Source organism: Podarcis cretensis (assembly GCF_951804945.1).
Source record: "Podarcis cretensis genome assembly, chromosome: 5".
Taxonomy (NCBI): Eukaryota; Metazoa; Chordata; class Lepidosauria; order Squamata; family Lacertidae; genus Podarcis; species Podarcis cretensis.
The window spans coordinates 40,912,134-40,931,313 of record NC_137174.1 but is presented as its reverse complement, the minus strand read 5'-3'; the positions used below and the strand labels follow the sequence as shown (position 1 = coordinate 40,931,313).

At 41.6% G+C, this 19,180-nt stretch overlaps 1 protein-coding gene across 18 annotated transcripts in view; it reads left to right on the top strand.

The window, feature by feature from the left end:
- JAKMIP3 (Janus kinase and microtubule interacting protein 3) overlaps nt 1–19,180 on the top strand; it is a 125,700-nt gene that overhangs the window by 66,840 nt on the left and 39,680 nt on the right. For 5 of the 18 annotated variants that reach the window (XM_079978429.1, XM_079978412.1, XM_079978426.1 and 2 more), the window contains exons 5-15: nt 4,308–4,523; nt 6,212–6,331; nt 8,732–8,878; nt 9,445–9,576; nt 10,007–10,042; nt 10,753–10,812; nt 11,724–11,852; nt 12,789–12,917; nt 15,871–15,954; nt 16,990–17,052; nt 17,293–17,391. In XM_079978429.1, the coding sequence (XP_079834555.1) occupies nt 4,308–4,523; nt 6,212–6,331; nt 8,732–8,878; nt 9,445–9,576; nt 10,007–10,042; nt 10,753–10,812; nt 11,724–11,852; nt 12,789–12,917; nt 15,871–15,954; nt 16,990–17,052; nt 17,293–17,391 (1,215 nt within the window). The remainder of the gene's footprint in view (nt 1–4,307; nt 4,524–6,211; nt 6,332–8,731; nt 8,879–9,444; nt 9,577–10,006; nt 10,043–10,752; nt 10,813–11,723; nt 11,853–12,788; nt 12,918–15,870; nt 15,955–16,989; nt 17,053–17,292; nt 17,392–19,180) is intronic. The other 13 variants (XM_079978414.1, XM_079978415.1, XM_079978418.1 and 10 more) reach the window with 6 other exon arrangements.

Below are 19,180 nucleotides of genomic sequence, written 5' to 3'. Positions count from 1 at the left end.
TTGGGCTCCCCCTCCCCTTAAGTGAAGAGTGCTGGAGATTATGTAATTTTTTGTAACATTTGGTTTACTTGCAACAAAGGCCTGGAGTGTCCTCCTACCCAGCCCTGTCTCCTCAGAGTATTTCTACCCCCTAGCTAGAACAGGTTCTTGAAGAGTGAGAATGCCTCATTCTTGCCAAGGTGGAGAATGTCGGATGGTGGCCACATTCTGCATCAGCTGTAGCTTCCAAACTGTCTTCAACGGGGCAGCCCCTCATGGAGAGCATTGCCATAGCCCAGGTGGAAGGTCGCTAGAGCATGGACAACTGAAACCATGGTAGAGAGCTGCAGGACAGGCCATAACTGGTGAAGCAGCCTAGGCAAGGCATATGCACTTCTAGCTACAGACTCTACTTGTGGTGCCAGTGACAGATTGGAATCCAGAAATATCCCTGAACTATGAACCCTTTTCTTCAGAGGGACTACAACTCCTCCAGGAACATGTGTGGTGAAATATGTTGCCCACCAGTTGCTGATAGAAACCAAGCAGCCGCTTGGGTCTTGGCCCATTACAGTGCTGCTTCTGCTACTGTTCATGACCACAAAGGAGTAGTAGGTGTGTTGTCCCAAGACCCAATAAAGGGGTAAAAGAATCCTGAAAACTGCAGGCTGGTCAGTTTGACTTTGATGTCAAGAAAGATAGTAGAACAGATTACAACACAATCAATCCAGAAGCATCTTCTTAACAATACAGTGATTAGTAGAAGCCACCACGACTTTGCCAAGAATTAATGCCAGACTAATCTTATATCTTTTTTTATTACTGGATTGCTAGCTTAGTGCAGGGCTGGCACGCCAACGAGGCAAGATGAGACAGTTGCCTCAGGGTGGCAGGCTCTGGACAGCCAGGGGAGTGGCTGTGCTTTTTGCCACCTCCTCCTCCTCCCCCACTGTGCCCTTGCCCACTACTCTGCACCCACTGCCAGCCACTACTCTCTGGTCTCCTTTTACCCCCCTCCCCCAGTGGGCAAGTAGCAGGCATGCAGCAGAGGAGGGGGGTGGACTGCAGAGGAGGAAGTGGGGCATTTTTTGTTTTGCCTATAGTGACAAACATCCTGGGCTGGCCCTGGATCAGTGGATTGCGGGAATGCTGTGGACATGATTTATCTTGATTTCAGCAAAGCATTTACGGATGATATTTTTCGTTAGCAAACTGATTAAATGCAGGCTGGGTGATCACACGGTCTTGGAGGTCTGCACTCAGAGTGTGTTCACCCATGGTTCCACTTCAAACTGGAGGGAGGTTTTGAGTGGGGTGCTGCACGGCCCTATCTTGGCCCCTGTATTTGTCAACATGTTAATCAATGGCTTAGGTTAGAGATGGGGAGCCTATTTCAACCAGAGGGCCAGATTTCAACTTGGCCACTTACTGGGGTCTGCTTTCCAATGGTGTATGAAGTGGGCAGGGCAAAAGAACAACAGAATGAAAAAGCCTGCATGCCTCTATCCACCCTTTGTCACAAACAAACATGCATCAGATATGCAGCCACACAGCGCCACCCCTTCTCTCTTTGTCATGCACACCGCATGCTCCAGATATGCAGGAACACACACACAGTATTTCCAGCCCTTTCCACTCCAACACTAAAGTGGGTGTGGCTGGAAACATCTTGGGGCCTAAAAGCATTCCAATATCACAATCAGTGGCAGAGCAAGCCGAGCAGGGCCAGCTGCCCACAGCCAGGACAGGACACTCCTCAGGACCTCCAAGGAGTCTGCCTGCCTCCTCCCTCTCAGCCATCCTACAGTGGAGGGGAAGGCAGCAGGCAGACGTTTGGGGCAGCGTGGAGCTTGCGGGCGCCCAAGCCACCGTGTCACTCCCAGGAGAGACGCATGGCTCAAGTGCACTGCAGGCCCCACGGTGAGTGCCGCCCACCATTTTGTCACCCCCCCCAGTGGTGGCACCCGGGGTGGCTCACCCCCATCGCACCCCCCTTCCTCAGCCGCTGATCACAATGTTCCAGAATCATGATGGGTAGTAAAAAGCGATGCCTCCCATCCCGGCATGCTGCCTCCCTACTAAGAATCAGGCTCCCCTACTTTTTTTGGGGGGGGGAGCAAAGTATATATTTGCTACAATTTAACTGCAAGTCTAGTTTTAGCCCCGCTTTCTCTGCACAGTGTTCTGCAACCTGGTGCCATTTATATGTTTTGGACTGCGACTCTCAGTGTTGGCTGGGGCTGATGGGAGTTATACTCCAAAAACATCAAAAATTGCCACTTTGGGGAAGGCTGTGCCGCACCATTAGTGCTCAACTCTGCCTGTCCCATCGTAACAAAACTCTGCTCCCAGCACACAGCAAGCAAGACAGCACAGGCATCTCATGGCTCCTAGAAAATGAACAGCATTTTTTCTGTATTGGTTAGCCTTGACTACAGAAGCAGCTTTTTTTGCTTGGTCATCCTGAGCAGGGGGGATAATGCACTCAGCTCATCCTGGTTAGTCTTTTGGGGTCTATGGTACATTCATCCCAGCTGTCCCTGCTTATTCAGAGTAGACTTAGTTTTCTCGTGTTTGGTAAATCACAATTCTTGCTTTGCCCCTATTTTGCGTTTTTAAAAGATACCTTATTTAAATATTGTTCATAGACTTGTCATTTTTCAGGGTTCAGCTCTAGAACACAAACCTTTGAAAGGGAACTGGGCACATCTCATCTTTGTCTGATGCATGCATAAATTCATGCGCATCGATATTTCAGACTGCAATCCTATGCACACTTATGTGAAAGTAAACAGCACTGAATACAGTGACACTTAACTCTGGGTAAGCATGTGCATGATTATACTGCGTAGTACCACACAGTGCACACAGCCCATTGGTAACATACTGTACAAAGTGATTAGGCTTTTCCAATGTAATTTAAAGGAAAATGACAAAGCAGCGTTTGATCTCAAATTAGCACAAGGCAGGTTATGGCACAGTAAATGGATACAAGTTACAGGAAACAGCTGAGAGCAGCCTCTACCAATGTGTTCCCCAGAACTGTTTCCTTCCATGAGCCTACTCCCAGGGTACTTTGGTTCCTACTATAATTACAGAATGCAGCAATCTAGATAAACAAATAGTGCTTGAATATTTTTACCACTTGTATCAGTACAATAATTTCAATGAGATTATGTTTGCTATGTCTTTGTATATACTTGGAAATTTGAGGATTTCCCCTCAAATATAATTCAGTTACATTTTTAGAAACTCTCCATGTGGCCATTCCCACTAAGACTTCAAATTTAAATAAGGATACATCCCCAAACCCAAATACATTGAAATTAACCTATCCCCCCCCCCAAATTTAACTCTACATTTCTGAGCTGCATGTTCAGCTTTTAAACAAGGTGTTTTCTTTTTGAGATGCCACAGCAATGTTGCTTGCTTCTCCAAAATATTCCCTTTATATATGTAATTCTTCCATTTCTGCTACCCTTTGGGGAAATATTTAGGTTATTCTGTTTTTCTCTTAATAAAGCTGTTTCAAAACTATTTATATTATAGTTGGTTTTAATGTGTGTCATTGGGGTTCTGACCTTGCTTTTGAGTAAGCATGCATAGGATTGGACACCAAGGGATTATCATTTAAATGCTGACATGAACAGCAAAAAATGTCATAACATTTCTGTGGAGTTATATTATTCATTCCAAACCTAAGTTCAAAAAAGTATTCTGTGTTGTTATTCTTTTGTACTCTCAGAGTAACAATCATTGTGGGTCAGGAATGGAGCCTACTTCTTTACTAATCAAATGAGAAACATTTCATGCCTGAACTCCAAAATCCAGGCCCTTGAACTTTAATGCATGCACGAGGCACACTTTCAGTGCTGCACAGTTAATAATAACCCTGAATTCTGAATCTGATTCAAAGGCTACTAAAACTTACTTGTTTGTAGGAAACCTGGTGTGAGGATTTCAGTGTAATGTGTAGACATGAAGAAATAGTCAAACCAGTTCTCTCTTCTTCTTTTTTGAAATTGTCTTTATTTCTTTTGCTGAAAGAATTCCAAAGGGGTTTCCTATAAGGGATAATAAGTGAGATGATTATTATCTTTGCTGCCAAAATACTCTATTTTTCGGGGTGCCTCCCCCCTCCCCTTTTCAAAACCAGTGCTTCTTTTCAACGTTAAAGGGCGTGAAATCTGCAGGATTGAATTTTATGCGTTTTTACCTCTGGGTATCATCTAAAATGCTCCGCTAGCGGGGATGCTGCCAGTTACTATGGCAATGCCAGAATTGTACCGTGCATGCCCGTATGTGATTGTATTTTGTTCTCCTTGTAGATGGAGGAGATCAAATTTAAAGACAGAGCAGTCTACGTGCTGGAAAGAGAGTTAGGGGTTCAAGCCGGGCATGCTCAGAGACTTCAGCTCCAAAAGGAGGCTTTAGATGAACAACTTTCCCAGCTCAGAGAGGCTGACCGGCATCTGAGCAGCCCCAAGCGGGAACTTCCTCATGCAAGTGGTGCAGGAGAGACTTCAGATCATTCAGGAAGTCCTGTAAGCACTTTCTAGTGGTTTTGCCTGAAACAAACAAATATGCCAAAATCTTGATGAGTGAGTGCACATTCTGGCAACAAATTCTTTTCCCCTCTGGGGTGGTGGCGAGGAATCTGCAGCCCTCCAGGTGTTGTAGGATTCCAACTCCTAGCCGCCCCGGCCAGCGTGCCCAATGGTCGGGGATGCTGGGTGCTGTGAGTTCAGCAGCCTCGGGAAGGACAACGGTTCCCCACTCCTGCTCTAGGGAGAGAGCGCCAGCAGGATTTCAAACCTATTTTGACATGTGACAGCATGGTTTTTTGTTTGTTTTAATTTGCCAGCAGGTAAAAAGAATTAAAACAACAACAACACACAGCTTACCTTGACATTTTGCCTTAGTTTGACAGCATGAAATGGTTTGTCCGAGACTTACAATGCAAATGCATAACTAAACCGATTAATGGGTGTGTGCTAATTTTGAGGGCTACTTACCAGCATTGTCGCAAGCAACCACAAAACTGAATTGACTAGCGGGGGGGAAACAGAAGTAACCTGCCCATTTGTAGAGATCATTCTTAGGCTTCATTACTGATATCACTGAGGTTGCTCATAATCACAAAGCTCTTAACCTTTAGCCAATGCTCTTTGCTGTTTCTTCCATGCTGTTTGCAATCTCTCCTTCCATTAAATCTAAACCCATTAAATTTTTATGCTGGCTTCTTATGTACCTGTGTCACTTCTCCAGCTTTTGTATTAATTTGCTAATAACAGAGATTCCCCCCCCCCCGTGACATTAGTTGAACTTCTTTTCATTGTTGATCCTCATCAAGATTTCTTTTGTAGTGCTTCTTAATTTGAAATATATATATATATATATATATATATATATACATACACATGAGCACAAAATCTTTTCTGTCCTTTGTTCCAAGCCTCTCCTGCACCTGTTGAATGAAGAATCCTAGCACTGTTGAGTGTCATTCAAGCCAAATATAACCATTGGTTTGCTTGAATCAAAGCTCTTAACATACGTGGTTCCAAATGAATCAAAATAGATCAAGAACAAATGAAGAGGAAATGTTAATATAATGAGATAATTATTTCACTCTTTTTTAAAAAAAGCAATGATGCCTACTCTTATATCTGTATTCATTATCTATTTGGGTTAAACATTTTCACGTGTGGATTGATTTTAAAACACAATCCTCTGATTTTTTAAGTGACCCATTTAGATGCTCAGTTAGATTCACCGCTCCATGGGAAAGGAATTATGCAATGGTAGAATTGCACGTACCAGTTACATTTTATATTTCAGCATCTATATACCTCACATTACCATAAATAAGTTCTAGGCAGCTCAGCTGTTTTAAGGCACTCAATTCAACAGTGGCAAATACAGGAAACATTGCCATAATTCCCAATGTTTTCTTTCACAATTCCCAGTATGATGTGTGTGACTTATTATCTACATATGCATCCCTTTTTCATTTTCATTTTCTTTTGCATTTTCTTCCTCTCTTACATACATCCTTTCTTCTATATCTGTTGGTCTCATCTTTCAGTATTAAGGCATAGGTTACACTATTGATTATATATAATTAGTCAGGAATGGATGGATTCAACAAGGGAAGAAGATGGGGTCTGTAAAGAGCTCTAAAATATATATATTTCCTCTATGAACAGTTATTTGCAGTTGTTTTTTGTTTTAGGAACAGCAGTTGGATGAGAGGGACGCCCGGCGCTTCCAACTTAAAATAGCTGAATTAAGTGCAATCATCAGGAAATTGGAAGATCGGAATGCATTACTGTCAGAGGAACGAAATGAGCTTGTAAGAAATCACTTTTATTTTTCATAAAATAAATTCTGACTGGATTATGTAGGGCAGATCCACTCCATCTATATGCCTCTTGTACTCAGCACTACAAGATCCTGGGTCTGAGTTTGGTTTTGGGGGGGGGGCAGAGGGGTGGCACTCTTTTTAATAAAACAAGGCTGGTCAGATTTTATGCTGGATTCAACCCTGTTCCTACCATCCAACCTCTTTATACCTAGGTCGGTTAAGTTTCTGTTTCACTCAAGAGACTTGACTATTTTTTGTGAGAGCATTGATAGCAAGAGGTTGAAGCAACTTAAGAAATAGGATATACGTTCAGATATAGAGAATATAATATATGGACATAACTTGGAAAATAAATGTTGATGACTTTATAGTCATCAATGAGTTCATCAATTTACTCAACTCATTTCAGAAAGCAACCATTCAGTCCCCTTCAGCTATAGATAGAGGCAAGAATCTGACACACATCTTAGCAAAAATTGCCTTTCTCCAAAGAAGATGTTTTTCTAACGTGAAACGTCATAATTGCATGTGCGATTAGGAACGTATCTACAGTATGCCATCAGCTGAAGTTTGAATGAATAAGATACATTGAGGCTAACCCAAAGAAAGCTCAGAACACTTTTGATAGATGGCTAGAACAAGCCCGTTTTCTAAGGCAGTTTCAAAGTCGCTCAAGGTCCATTGGTAACCTCTCTCTTTTTGCCACAGGAAGGAATTTTCGCTCTTTCTTGAAGTGGCCACAAAGAAGCATTCTTTTCTTTCCTCTCAGTTTCTTTAGCTTTTATAAGCATTTAGAGCACTGACTTTTCAATAAAAAAAATTAGGCACCAGTCAAAGATAAAGCACTTAGATTACAATGTGTGGAACTTGGGGCCTACCAGATGTTGTCAGGCTTCAAGCTCCCATCATTCCCAGCCAGCACAGCCAATGGGCTAGGGTGACGGAAGTTGTAGTCCAACAAGATCTGGAGAGTCCCCCATCCCTGCCATACATTTCAGTGTAATTGGAAGTGAAAAGTGGAACATAGGAAGTTCCCATGCATCAGGTCAGACTGTTTGTCCATCTAGTCCAGGCACCCCTAAACTTGGCCCTCCAGATGTTTTGGGACTACAATTCCCATCATCCCTGACCACTGGTCCTGTTAGCTAGGGGTGATGGGAGTTGTAGTCCCAAAGCATCTGGAGGGCTAAGGTTGGGGATGCATGAATTCTAATCTATTACTGTCTATTGTGCTTCTTCATGGACTCAGACCAAGACCCATCCCATCACCTGCTCCTTGAACCTTGCCAATGACTGAATGTGGAATTTTTGAATGCAAAAAGAGTGCTCTACCATTGAGCTATGGCCCTCACTTTGCTGTAGGCTCAAGTTCTCAGTATAATTCTGATGAAGTCCGCAGAGTTAAACTTCCGGAATTTTCCCCTCCTGCTTTTAGTTCTTCAGAGTGCTACCCCATCTCTATGCAATCCTATTTAAAGGCTAGTTAATGACATTTACTGTGGCAAACCCTATATTTCACTGAGCTGCTGCAATAAAGCATGATGGCATGTTGGAAAAATCCATATAGATGAAATTTATAGAGGACATTAGAGCAGCAGTTCTACAATACAATCTGGGGCTTGCATATTTGATGAGGCAGTTGTGAGCACTGGAAGCACAGCCAGTTGGCTTCTTTTCCATTTCCTTAATAGTATCCCAGGCTTGCAGGTATATAATCTCCATCATATGTTTCATTCATAAGACAATGCAAGCATATCTTCAAATGGGATGGTATTGGTTGCTATTCCACATGGCTTTCCCTTAAGAGCAAAAGTTGAGGACATGTGTCATTCTTTCTCCAAGTATACTGCGAAAGAGCCCTGCTCCCTGCTCTTCAAGCCAGGAGACATAAGAAATATCTATATTATTTTTAAACATATTGGTATTTGTGCAAAACGTCTTTGTTTTAAATTTTGCCAGTGCCCTTTTGGCACTTTGACTTTCCACACAATATTAAACTTTGCTTCTATCAATAGACAGTACCACAAACCATTACCTGAATCTGAGCCAATTCCTTCCATATATGGAATTCTAATAGGATCAAATTGGACTTCTACACCTAAGATTTTTCAGGTTCACATGTGAGGCCACTGCCTAACTGAAGCCAAACAGGTGTGAATGTGGTCGGTGCCTGGATTGATGCCCACCTTGGTGCCATGCAAGCTACCTTAGGTTCTATGATAGAAGAAATTAAATGTAAGAAAACCAATATTTGTTTCAATCTTTCCGATTAGAATTTTTGAATAAGTGGAGCATTCAACCCAACATGTACCATATTTCTTTTATATTTATACCATCAACATTGTGCAGATTTCTGACACCTGTGTAATCCCCCCCCCCACTTTTCAGCTGAAGCGTCTGAGAGAAGCTGAGAGCCAGTATAAACCACTGCTAGACAAAAATAAACGCCTAAGTAGGAAAAATGAGGATTTGTCTCATGCCTTACGTCGTATGGAAAATAAGCTAAAATTTGTCACACAAGAAAATTTAGAAATGGTGAGATATTTACATCATGTATTCTCCCAGGAATCCCATGTTTTACAGTATTTAATTTTATTATATTAGCATTTTCATGTACTTATTGTATTCTATTTTACACATTTCATTGAACCCACCTTGGGATTGCAATATGATGGACAGCTTATAAATGAGGTATATAAAATGGAAAAAAATGCACACAACTTCATGCATATATGCAAAATGTCAAAGACTCACATCATTTTGCATATTCACCCACTGTTATATTGAAAAATATAATAAATGCTGGGAAAGGATGTGATTATATCTTTTGACTTTCTCTATAGTTGGATAATAATTTTATTATGTTTACTGTTTCCAAATTATGTTTTTATTGTGATTTTAAAAAGAATATGTTGTGCCATTTTATGAAAACACCCAAACAAATTGTTGTTGATCCAGTGGTATATATTACTATTTAAAAATAGGGGGGTTTTTCTTGGAAAACTTTGAGTGACAGTGTCTTGCATAATGAGGAAGGGTTCTATGATGTTTGTTGAAAAGCCACTCTCATCAGTTGCTCAACATTTGTTCTGTTTCTTTAGAGACAAAGGGTGAGAACAATAAGGAGACCAAGCTCTTTAAACGACCTTGATCAGAGTCAAGATGAAAGAGAAGTCGAATTTCTGAGGTTGCAAATCATAGAGCAGCAAAATATCATAGATGAACTTTCAAAGGTAAAGGAAGACTTCACTGCAATCCTTCTGTAATTGCCATGTGGCCTGGCACTGTGTAGACCTAGCTTCACTCTATGGGGACAACCCCTGGGACTTGTGTGGGGAACCGAGAAGTTATCACTTAGAAATATGAAAGGGGTGAGGGGTGAAACCTGTGGCCTCTTAGATGTCTCTGGGCAGAGACAGGCCCAAGGTCACCCAGTGAGTTTCATGGCCGGGTGAGGAATTTAGCCTTGGTCTCCCAGGGGTTGACCTTCTAGTCTAACCAGTACCTCATAATGACTCTTGAATAAAAAGCATACACTTATTATTATGTAATATATAGAGCTTGTTGGACAAGTTTAAAACAAAAAGTATTGCGATATTTTGCTAAAGAAAATGAGACAAGTTTCCTTTCATATAACAAGTTTTCCTAATTCTTTTAAACTAGACACTAGAAACTGCTGGCTATGTGAAGAGCGTAATAGTAAGTAGCATATGGATTTCATTTTGCTTTTCATGTGTGCTTATGTGAACTCTCCATTGAATTGTACAGTGAGATTGTCATGTTTAATGGCTTCATACGTTAATATACAAGAGATTCTGGTTAGTGTCTCTGTGTGTGTGTGTGTGTGTACACAGGCAGTGACCATTTCGCACGAGGGTTTTGTTCCTGGCCCTCATGCATATTCGCTGGGTGCATATAAGCACACCCCACCCCGTCCTGCCCCATTCCACCTGCCCTTCCCTGCCCTCTTTTCTCCCTGCCCCTATTCCTCCCCCATTCTGGAGATTAAGCATCAATTGGATAATTGGATGCACCTAAAATGGTCGGCACTTAAATATATATATATATATATATATATATATATATATATATATATTCAGGGACTAGTTTTAGTGCAAGGTTATTTCATCACAGATACCAGCCAAAGAATTTTGTCCTCAGATCAGATGCTTGAAAGTGAAGCTATGCTTCTTAAAGTTCACAAATCATATTTTTATTATTATCACTGTCTTTTGATTTGTATTCTGATTTGCCTCACAGATTATCTGTGCAATTTAAATGCCCTGTTCTATTCCAATTTCACACTTTCCATAAATATAACGGTATAAGAGACTGACAATTTCTTAGATGAATTGTATTCAATCCCAGTTTGTGGATCTCTAACACATGCATTTTGCTTCTGCTTGCAGGAGCGGGATAAGCTTCTAAGGTATAGGAAACAAAGGAAGAAATTCGCAAAATTTCCCAAGGTAAGAGACTAAGTGGGAAACCATGTATTATTTCAATACATATATAATGATATTTAAAGAGCCTTTATGGAGTAAGCCAACTGTGACCATCGGCTATTATAATCCCTTTTAGCTCACTGCCTATTCAGACCTCTTCTTTTAGCTGTTCTGCCTATTGGGCTCCCTTTCTTGTCATCCCTCTGCTTCCTTGCCTCTGCCTTTTTCAAATAGGCTCATTTCCCTCACAGCCACTGACTTTGTCAACAGGACAAAGGACTGACCTGTTCCCTCTCTGCAGTTAGAATGCCCATAGCTGATAGGACATTGCCAGTCCCCCCGCCCCCTTATACAGATCAAAGATGAAGATTATTCCAATGAGTTATGGTGGTGTATTTAATTTATGTAAGGTTTTTACAGCCTTTGTTGATGATCAAAAAATGTATCCAGTGAAATTTTCCTGTTAGTGCAAGGACTTTCAGTTGCACTACAATACTTCCTCTCCCTCTTCTCTTCCTGCTTGTGCCTCAGGGCCCCCCTAAATCTGTTATGGGAGTTTCCCCAACTCTTCAGAGCAGATGGAGGGGTGCAGGGGGAGGAGAAGAGAGGGAGAGGACTTCCCATCATGCAGGAGGACATCCTTGCGCTAACGAGATGCCTTCATTGGATACAGCTCATAGATGCTACTTGATGGGTAATAAGTGTTTACTGTGATGCACCATTCTCCTGGAGGAGCTTCTCATAAATTACTATATATCAAGAAAATGAAAAAGAGATGATATTTGCTCATATTATTCTAACAGTAAGCCTTCACGTCAGAATTCATACAGGAAGGAAGTCTAGTTATCTTGTATTGTAAGATCTGCTTGATTTAATATGGAAAGATATGTTTGTACTGTTCAGTGGCCTGCACTTACACATTGTCATTTGGTCAGAAGCCAGTGGTGGAGACATTTTTCGGGTATGATGAAGAAGCTTCCCTTGAGTCTGATGGCTCTTCTATCTCATATCAAACTGACCGAACAGATCAAACACCCTGCACACCGGATGATGACTTGGAAGAGGTAATTGTCACACATCGTCCAGTGGTTTGGGTACTGCTACTACTAGCTTGGAGGGACGCGGGTGGTGCTGTGGGTTAAACCACAGAGCCTAGGGCTTGCCGATCAGAAGGTCGGCGGTTCTAATCCCCGCGATGGGGTGAGCTCCCATTGCTCTGTCCCTGCTCCTGCAAACCTAGCAGTTCGAGAGCACGTCAAAGTGCAAGTAGATAAATAGGTACCACTCTGGCGGGAAGATAAACGGCGTTTCTGTGTGCTGCTCTGGTTCGCCAGAAATGGCTTAGTCATGCTGGCCACATGACCCAGAAGCTGTACGCCGACTCCCTCGGCCAATAAAGCGAGATGAGCGTCGCAACCCCAGAGTCGGCCACGACTGGACCTAATGGTCAGGGGTCCCTTTACCTTTACTACTAGCTTGTATCCAACTACATTATACTCAGAGAATACACCAAGTGATGTTGATGGACCTAAGTTAATCACTAATAATACGTTTCTCAAAACTGTAGCTTTTTACTACTAATAGAGGTCCTCTTTAGCCTGGGGGAAAATCTGGAATGAGAACATGGAATCTTTTATTCCCTTATATTTGGTGAAAGGGTTGATTTGCATCAGATGTACTGGACGCTAGCTCAAAAATGGTTATGCCATAATCAGATCATTAGTCTTTTAAGATGCTACAGGACACTTTCTTATGGTTATGTTTCCTTGGTTTGTTCACATGGATTTGATAGTAGCATAGATATTGCACAAGCTCAAATGGTTAAGCCTATAAGAAATGTAGAATAGTTTTGTGTAAATCTTGTCAAAATGTTCTATCCTAGAGGAGAGTTTACCGTCCGTAAAGGCCGTTTATGAATTCCATTGGTTTTCTTTCTCAGGAGAATTATATTCATAGTTCAATCTGACATTTCCTTTTTTATTATTGTTGCTGCGCTTTAGGGCATGGCAAAAGAAGAAACAGAACTAAGATTCCGGCAGCTGACAATGGAATACCAGGCCTTACAGAGGGCATATGCTCTGCTGCAAGAGCAGGTTGGAGGAACGTTGGATGCAGAACGAGAAGTTAAGGTCTAAATGGCTTATATTACATGAAAATAAAGGCTTGTAACTATATAATATTTCCTGCTAGTCTAACCCTTATAACAGAGGTACTAGATCCTTTCTGGGTGAGAAATAATGGATATCCTATAGGTCAGAGGTGGAGAAATGCATTCCTCCAGACACTTGTTGGACTTGAACTGCCATCAGCCTCACAGGTTTCCCATCCCTGCTTTAGGTTAAGACAATTTATGATCGCTTACCTGAGCAAAGACTCTGAAAACAGAGTATAGATGACATGTATATTTTAATGTTACCTTATCATGGTGGGGACCACTGCAGAGCAGTTCCTTTCACTCAAGTAATGTCCAAAGTCATATGGGAGGTGTCCATGGTGCTGTTCCTCTCTGCATATCAGCATTTCATCAATTTCTGAAGAAGAAGAATAATGATAATTTATGGGAAGGCGATGCTGTTATGGGAAGGAATTCAGTTGTCAACTCGCCCTACAAGACTTCAGACTATTACTGGAACAGCACAGGGAGGGAAATACCCTACAGCAGCAACCATATCACTAATGTAGCAACGGAAAGGAGCCTTAGCTTCATAAAGTATTATTTGTGGTAGGTTATTATTATTCACTAGGTATCCATAAACTGTCCAGAACAGGTAAGGGGAACCTGTGGTGGACCCCAACTCCCATGAGTCCCAGTTAGTATAGCCAGTGCTCAAGGATGATGGGAGTTGCAGTCCAACCACCCTGATCTAGAATTACAATCCATCAAGACCAGCCATGACTATAGTCATGTTCAGATGCTCTTTTTCTGGATTAAATCAACATGTGAGCAGAGAGAGAAGGGATGAATGTGCTTGTGTTGCCCCTATGCATATCTGCATAGAAATAAGCCCCACTGAATGCAATGATCCACTACTTTCAGTGGGACTTAAACCTTATAAAGGTGTTCCTCTTCTGAGTTGAGCCTATATGTGAGAAGGGAGAGCAGGGCTGAGTGCAATAGGTCCACCCTCTTGCACCCTCCATGAACAGGATGGTGACAATCTACAGTGTGGACCCTGCTGCAGTTGGGTAGGTTCCCCTCATGATGTAGAACACCAAATGCAGTGGGACTTGTCTAATTCATTGTGCTGTTAAGTTGCATTTCTTTCAATGAGAGTGAGTCCTGAATAACTTGAGATAAATTGGCACCTTAAAAAACTTAAGGCAGACCCTGTTTTCAGGTTAGTGGTCTTAACTAGTATAGTAGGAACATTTGGGAACTACAAGGGAGAAGTACCCATAGAGAGCCAGTGTGGTGTAGTGGTTAAGAGCGGTAGTCTTGTAATCTGGGGAACCAGGTTCGCGTCTCCGCTCCTCCACATGCAGCTGCTGGGTGACCTTGGGCCAGTTACACTTCTTTGCAGTCTCTCAGCCCCACTCACCTCACAGAGTGTTTGTTGTGGGGGAGGAAGGGAAAGGAGAATGTTAGCCGCTTTGAGACTCCTTAAAGGGAGTGAAAGGCGGGATATCAAATCCAAACTCTTCTTCTTATTATTAAGGGGGACAACCATCCAAACTAAAGGTAGAAGCCATATAGTGACAGGGTGAAATGATGTCTAGGTAGGAAGCTGAAGTGCAGAAAGTTGAGAAACAGCTTAAAATGAGTTTAAATGTGCTCCTCATTTTCATTCTTCAACTTTACCCCACTCCCTTCTTTTAGTTATCAGTGATAAATTATTTGGGGGGAGGTTTTTCTGGGCAGAAAGTTGTTTAATGTGACTCCGATCTGCTGTGAATTCATAATGTGCCTACAAAACCATCTCAAATACAAAACTCAACTTTATGGTCTCTCAGATCAGTCACATTGTCCACTCGTGTGCTGAAGGATTAGATTGCTGAGAAACCACATCTAGCACATTTTTATTTTCATGCTTCTCGTCAGCTTAAAAAAATGATATATGAAAAAAACATTGAATGCCATTACTATGGAAATTTGTTAGCAATATCCTTGAATATAAAATGCTCACAAGCATTTACTAAGATTATGTATTCACAGGTTTACACTTGTAAAAGAAATGCATTTCCTTACAAGAGTCTGAATATTTAAATTGTGTTTTGCCTTCTTTGAGCTCACCTTGCAAGTAATGATACCTTATACCACAGATGGGAAACTTGTGATCCTCCAGATGTTGGTAGACTCCAGCTGCTATCATCCCAGACCATTGGCTGACACTGATGGGAGTTGGAGTCCAACAGCACCCGGAAAGTCAAAGGGTTTTACATCTCTGTCTTATACATATGTCTACAACAGTATACATTCTCACCTATTAATATAAAATTGGGGGGTGGGGTTGCTCCCTCCTACCCTAGCCCAGACTTCTTTTTATTGAGAATGAATGGCATCCCAGGAGGCATAGAACACAACATAGACAGGTGATTGAAATACACTGTTTGAAAATCAGCTTGAAAGTTGTAATATGATTTAGTCTGGGGGAAAATTGACCATGGATATCCAATACTTCATGCCCAACACAAGACCACTTCTTAAATCAGTATCCCCACCTCAAAAGTATGTTTTTATTTAAAGTCCACTGTTGGGCAAGACCTTTAGGACAAACCAAAAAGTTGAAAAAATGTGGCAAGTTTTCCAGTTCATCAGAACTTTTTCAGGCAAGATGGTACACATAGCATGAGATGCTGAGACAAGGGAAATTAGAAAGAAATACACCCCTAAAGTACCCAAATTAGGCTGGCTATTGCAGCCCTGAGGTCAGCTTGTAGATTCAGTTCCAAGATGGAAATTACTGGCTTTCATAATGTGTGAACCAGCTATCTGTAAATTGCAGTTCAAATTGTCCAAATTCATGAATCAGCATTTGGGTGTTTATAGTGTCACACTGGGCTATTCAGATGGGTAGAACTGCATTGTCCTTGGCATGATAGCTATCAGAGAAAGTTTGACGTTTCTTCAATCCCATCTTACAGACTCGTGAGCAGCTTCAAGCAGAAATCCACAGATCCCAGGCTCAGATAGATGACCTAGAAAAGGCACTTGCAGAGCAAGGACAGGTAATAGATGCATCATATCAAATGCATCACATGTTTAGCTATGTGCAAATACATCCACCCTCATGTATTCCTTGGCCTGCAGCCTTCTTCATTCAACATTTTCCTTTTAAGAGTTTGAGAAAATTGTTCTTGTAATCAGTCCTGACAGATTTTCTCAAGGCCTCCAAGCCACAGTCCAGGCATCTTCTAGGTCCTTTCTTGGGCTGATTTATTGGAATAAGCTTAACTCCAAGATTTACTTCTACAAGTCTGGCTTCGATTGGGTTATATATTTTGAGGGCAGCTCAATATTTAATCTCTTGCACCTAGGTTTGAGGTCCCAATCTACCAGACTGTCCACAATTCTCTGGTTTTGGCAGGTTTATTACTTAACTGTGGTAGTTTACATTGCAGGGGCTTTCCCTATCCTTCATTCTGGCTTTTTGGCACATCTGATCCTCTCCCTATGTGTTGAGCATATAATTAATCTAAGGGAAGGCTCCAAAAACAAGAATGATAAATCCCTCCAGAAATAGTTCGTTTCACCGCTGCACTTCTCAAAGAGAGGCAGCCTACGTGCTATTTAAAAAGTGTCTTGACTCAACACAGTCAGGAAGCCAATGTCCTGCTCACAATTCTCTCCTGGGAAATCATATGCCTTCTATTGATTTCTGCCCATGGCTGTGTTCACATGTAAGCATGTATACATGAATGTGCTGGCTCCTGGGGAGAGCACTGAAGCCACTTTGCTCCTCTTCAATCCTTTCAGCTTAGCGCAGCAGCTAAGCCAAGGTTCTCAGCTCCAAGATTTGTTTTTGGCTTCAGCTTCTGGTTAAGGAGGAAAGAATTTAGTCGTGTTAAGATGACATGGTAAACAAAACTTTGGCTCAGTTGCTGCACCATGCTGAGCTAAGAGGCCCAGGGACAAGCAAAGCAGCTGTGAGTTCTTCCTCTCCTATCTTGGTAACCATTGGATGAACCAAGCCAGTGTTAGGAATTGAATGTTGCCAGTGTTTTTTCAGGAATATTAATGTGTGTCTCCCCCCCCCCCCCAAGGATATGAAGTGGATTGAAGAAAAACAAGCATTATACCGAAGAAATCAAGAGCTTGTAGAAAAGGTACATTTTTGGACACTTCTATTCAGAGAATTAAAAATCCAATACTTACATGCAAAAGTGCAATCAAAGATTAATAATAAAGAACATTCACATCATATGTGAACTAAAAGGGAGTTTAATGGACTAGGTGTGTATTAGTTTTCATTACAACAAGAAAAGATGGTATTTTCTCATGAAGTACGTAATAGATCGGTCGTTATGAATGTAGTATCATAAAGAGTAATCCCTTTGCTTTTCCAGATAAAACAGATGGAGGTAGAAGAGGCTCGGTTAAAGCATGATGTTCAGGATGCTAAAGATCAAAACGAACTCTTGGAATTTAGGATATTAGAACTGGAAGTGAGTATGGGCCACAGAGGCTTTCCAGTTTGCTTTGTCGTGATGAGAGGTGGGTATTCATAGCTGTAAACTGAGCAATTGGCAACCAACACCAGTGTATCTACAGTGAGTTCTTTCATGAAGCAAGAGTGACAGATCTGTGCTGCAAGTCAGCGGCAATCACACTTTTAACAACTTGGTGGCAAATATTACAGATAGCATGGCAGTGTCAGAAGAGCTTTGGAGATAATGTACAAGGAACTAACGCATGCCAAGCATCACTTCCATCATGCTCTCCCTTGGTTGGTCCTGCACCACCCTTTGCTACATCTGCAGATGTAATAGTAGTGACTTGCTGTAATGCAGTGCCATGAATGATATTGTGAGTCTGCTCAAGATGCAAGCTGAACACCCCCTGGTTGTGACATGATGCTACTGCAGTGATCCTTTTAATCAAAACCCAGGCTGTGTGCACAATATACATTGACTTGGCATTTCCCACCCACCCCAAATAATTATAGGAACTGCAGTTTTCTAAGAGTGATGAGAACTGTAACTTTGTGAGGGGTGAACTACAGTTTCCAGGTTTCTTGGGGTGAAGGCATGTGCTTTAAATGTGTGGTGTGCCTGCAGCCAAAGCTGACCATTCTCTAGCTCTACAGCAACATGCTGAAATCTTAGCCTGTTTAATAATGCCTTATGATGTGGAAAAGTACCATTCAAACCTTCAGAACTGTGGGTAAAAATAATGATAGTTCAGTTATAAAGAGCTCATAAGCAGACAAAGGGAAATGGAGGTTAGATGGACAAGGAAACAAAGCCACGTTAACTGTTGGTCCTGGATCATACAGCTTATTATTTATAGTATTTTATAGTCTGGGTTTTGGGGGGATTTTTCTATTTAAAATTGTTTTTATTTGCTAGTTTTTAAATATCATCTGCACTGTATATTGAGTTGGTGTACATTGACAACAGCCCTTGACTCTTTGTTGGTTTAGAGTCTGGCTCCTTACTATAATCTACTTTGAGAAATATTATATATAGGAATGTGTATGTTTACTAAATAAATTAACCCAATGCAGATGCTTTGTTGACTCCGCACATCAACAGGATGCAATAATCACCTGCATTATCTTAATTAGAAAGTGTAGGAAGATATTAAAAACACCATACTTCTTTTATACTAGGAAAAAATATATAACATTAAAAAGTTTGAAGGAGAACTGAATGGTAGAAGACTGCATGTTTTGCATACAAAAGTTCCAAGGTTTAATTATGGGCATCTCCCGTTCAAAAGAGCAAGTAACAGCTCTTGGAAAATACTTTTGTCTAGGTCCCTTGAGGGGAGATGGAAGGATCTGCCAATTTTGATTCTTTCCATTTCTCATTTTCCCAATCTTAAATTCAGTTTTCCATGTTTTGCAGCCACAGTGGTGCCTCGCAAGACGAAATTAATCCGTTCCGTGAGGCTCTTCGTATAGCGGTTTTTTCGTCTTGCGAAGCAAGCCCATTGACAGCTTAGCGGATTAGCGCTATTAGCAGTTTAGCGGCTTTTAGCAGATCAGCTGATAAGCGGCTTATCAGCGGATCAGCTGATAAGCGGCTTAGCGGCTTAGGAAAAGGGGGGGAAAAGGGGGAAAAACCCGCAGGAACTCGCAAGACATTTCGTCTTGCGAAGCAAGCCCATAGGGAAATTCGTTTTGCGAAGTGCCTCCAAAATGGAAAACCCTTTCGTCTAGCGGGTTTTCCATCTTGCGAGGCGTTCGTCTTGCGGGGCACCACTGCATTTCTGGTTTGTTTGTTTTAAAAC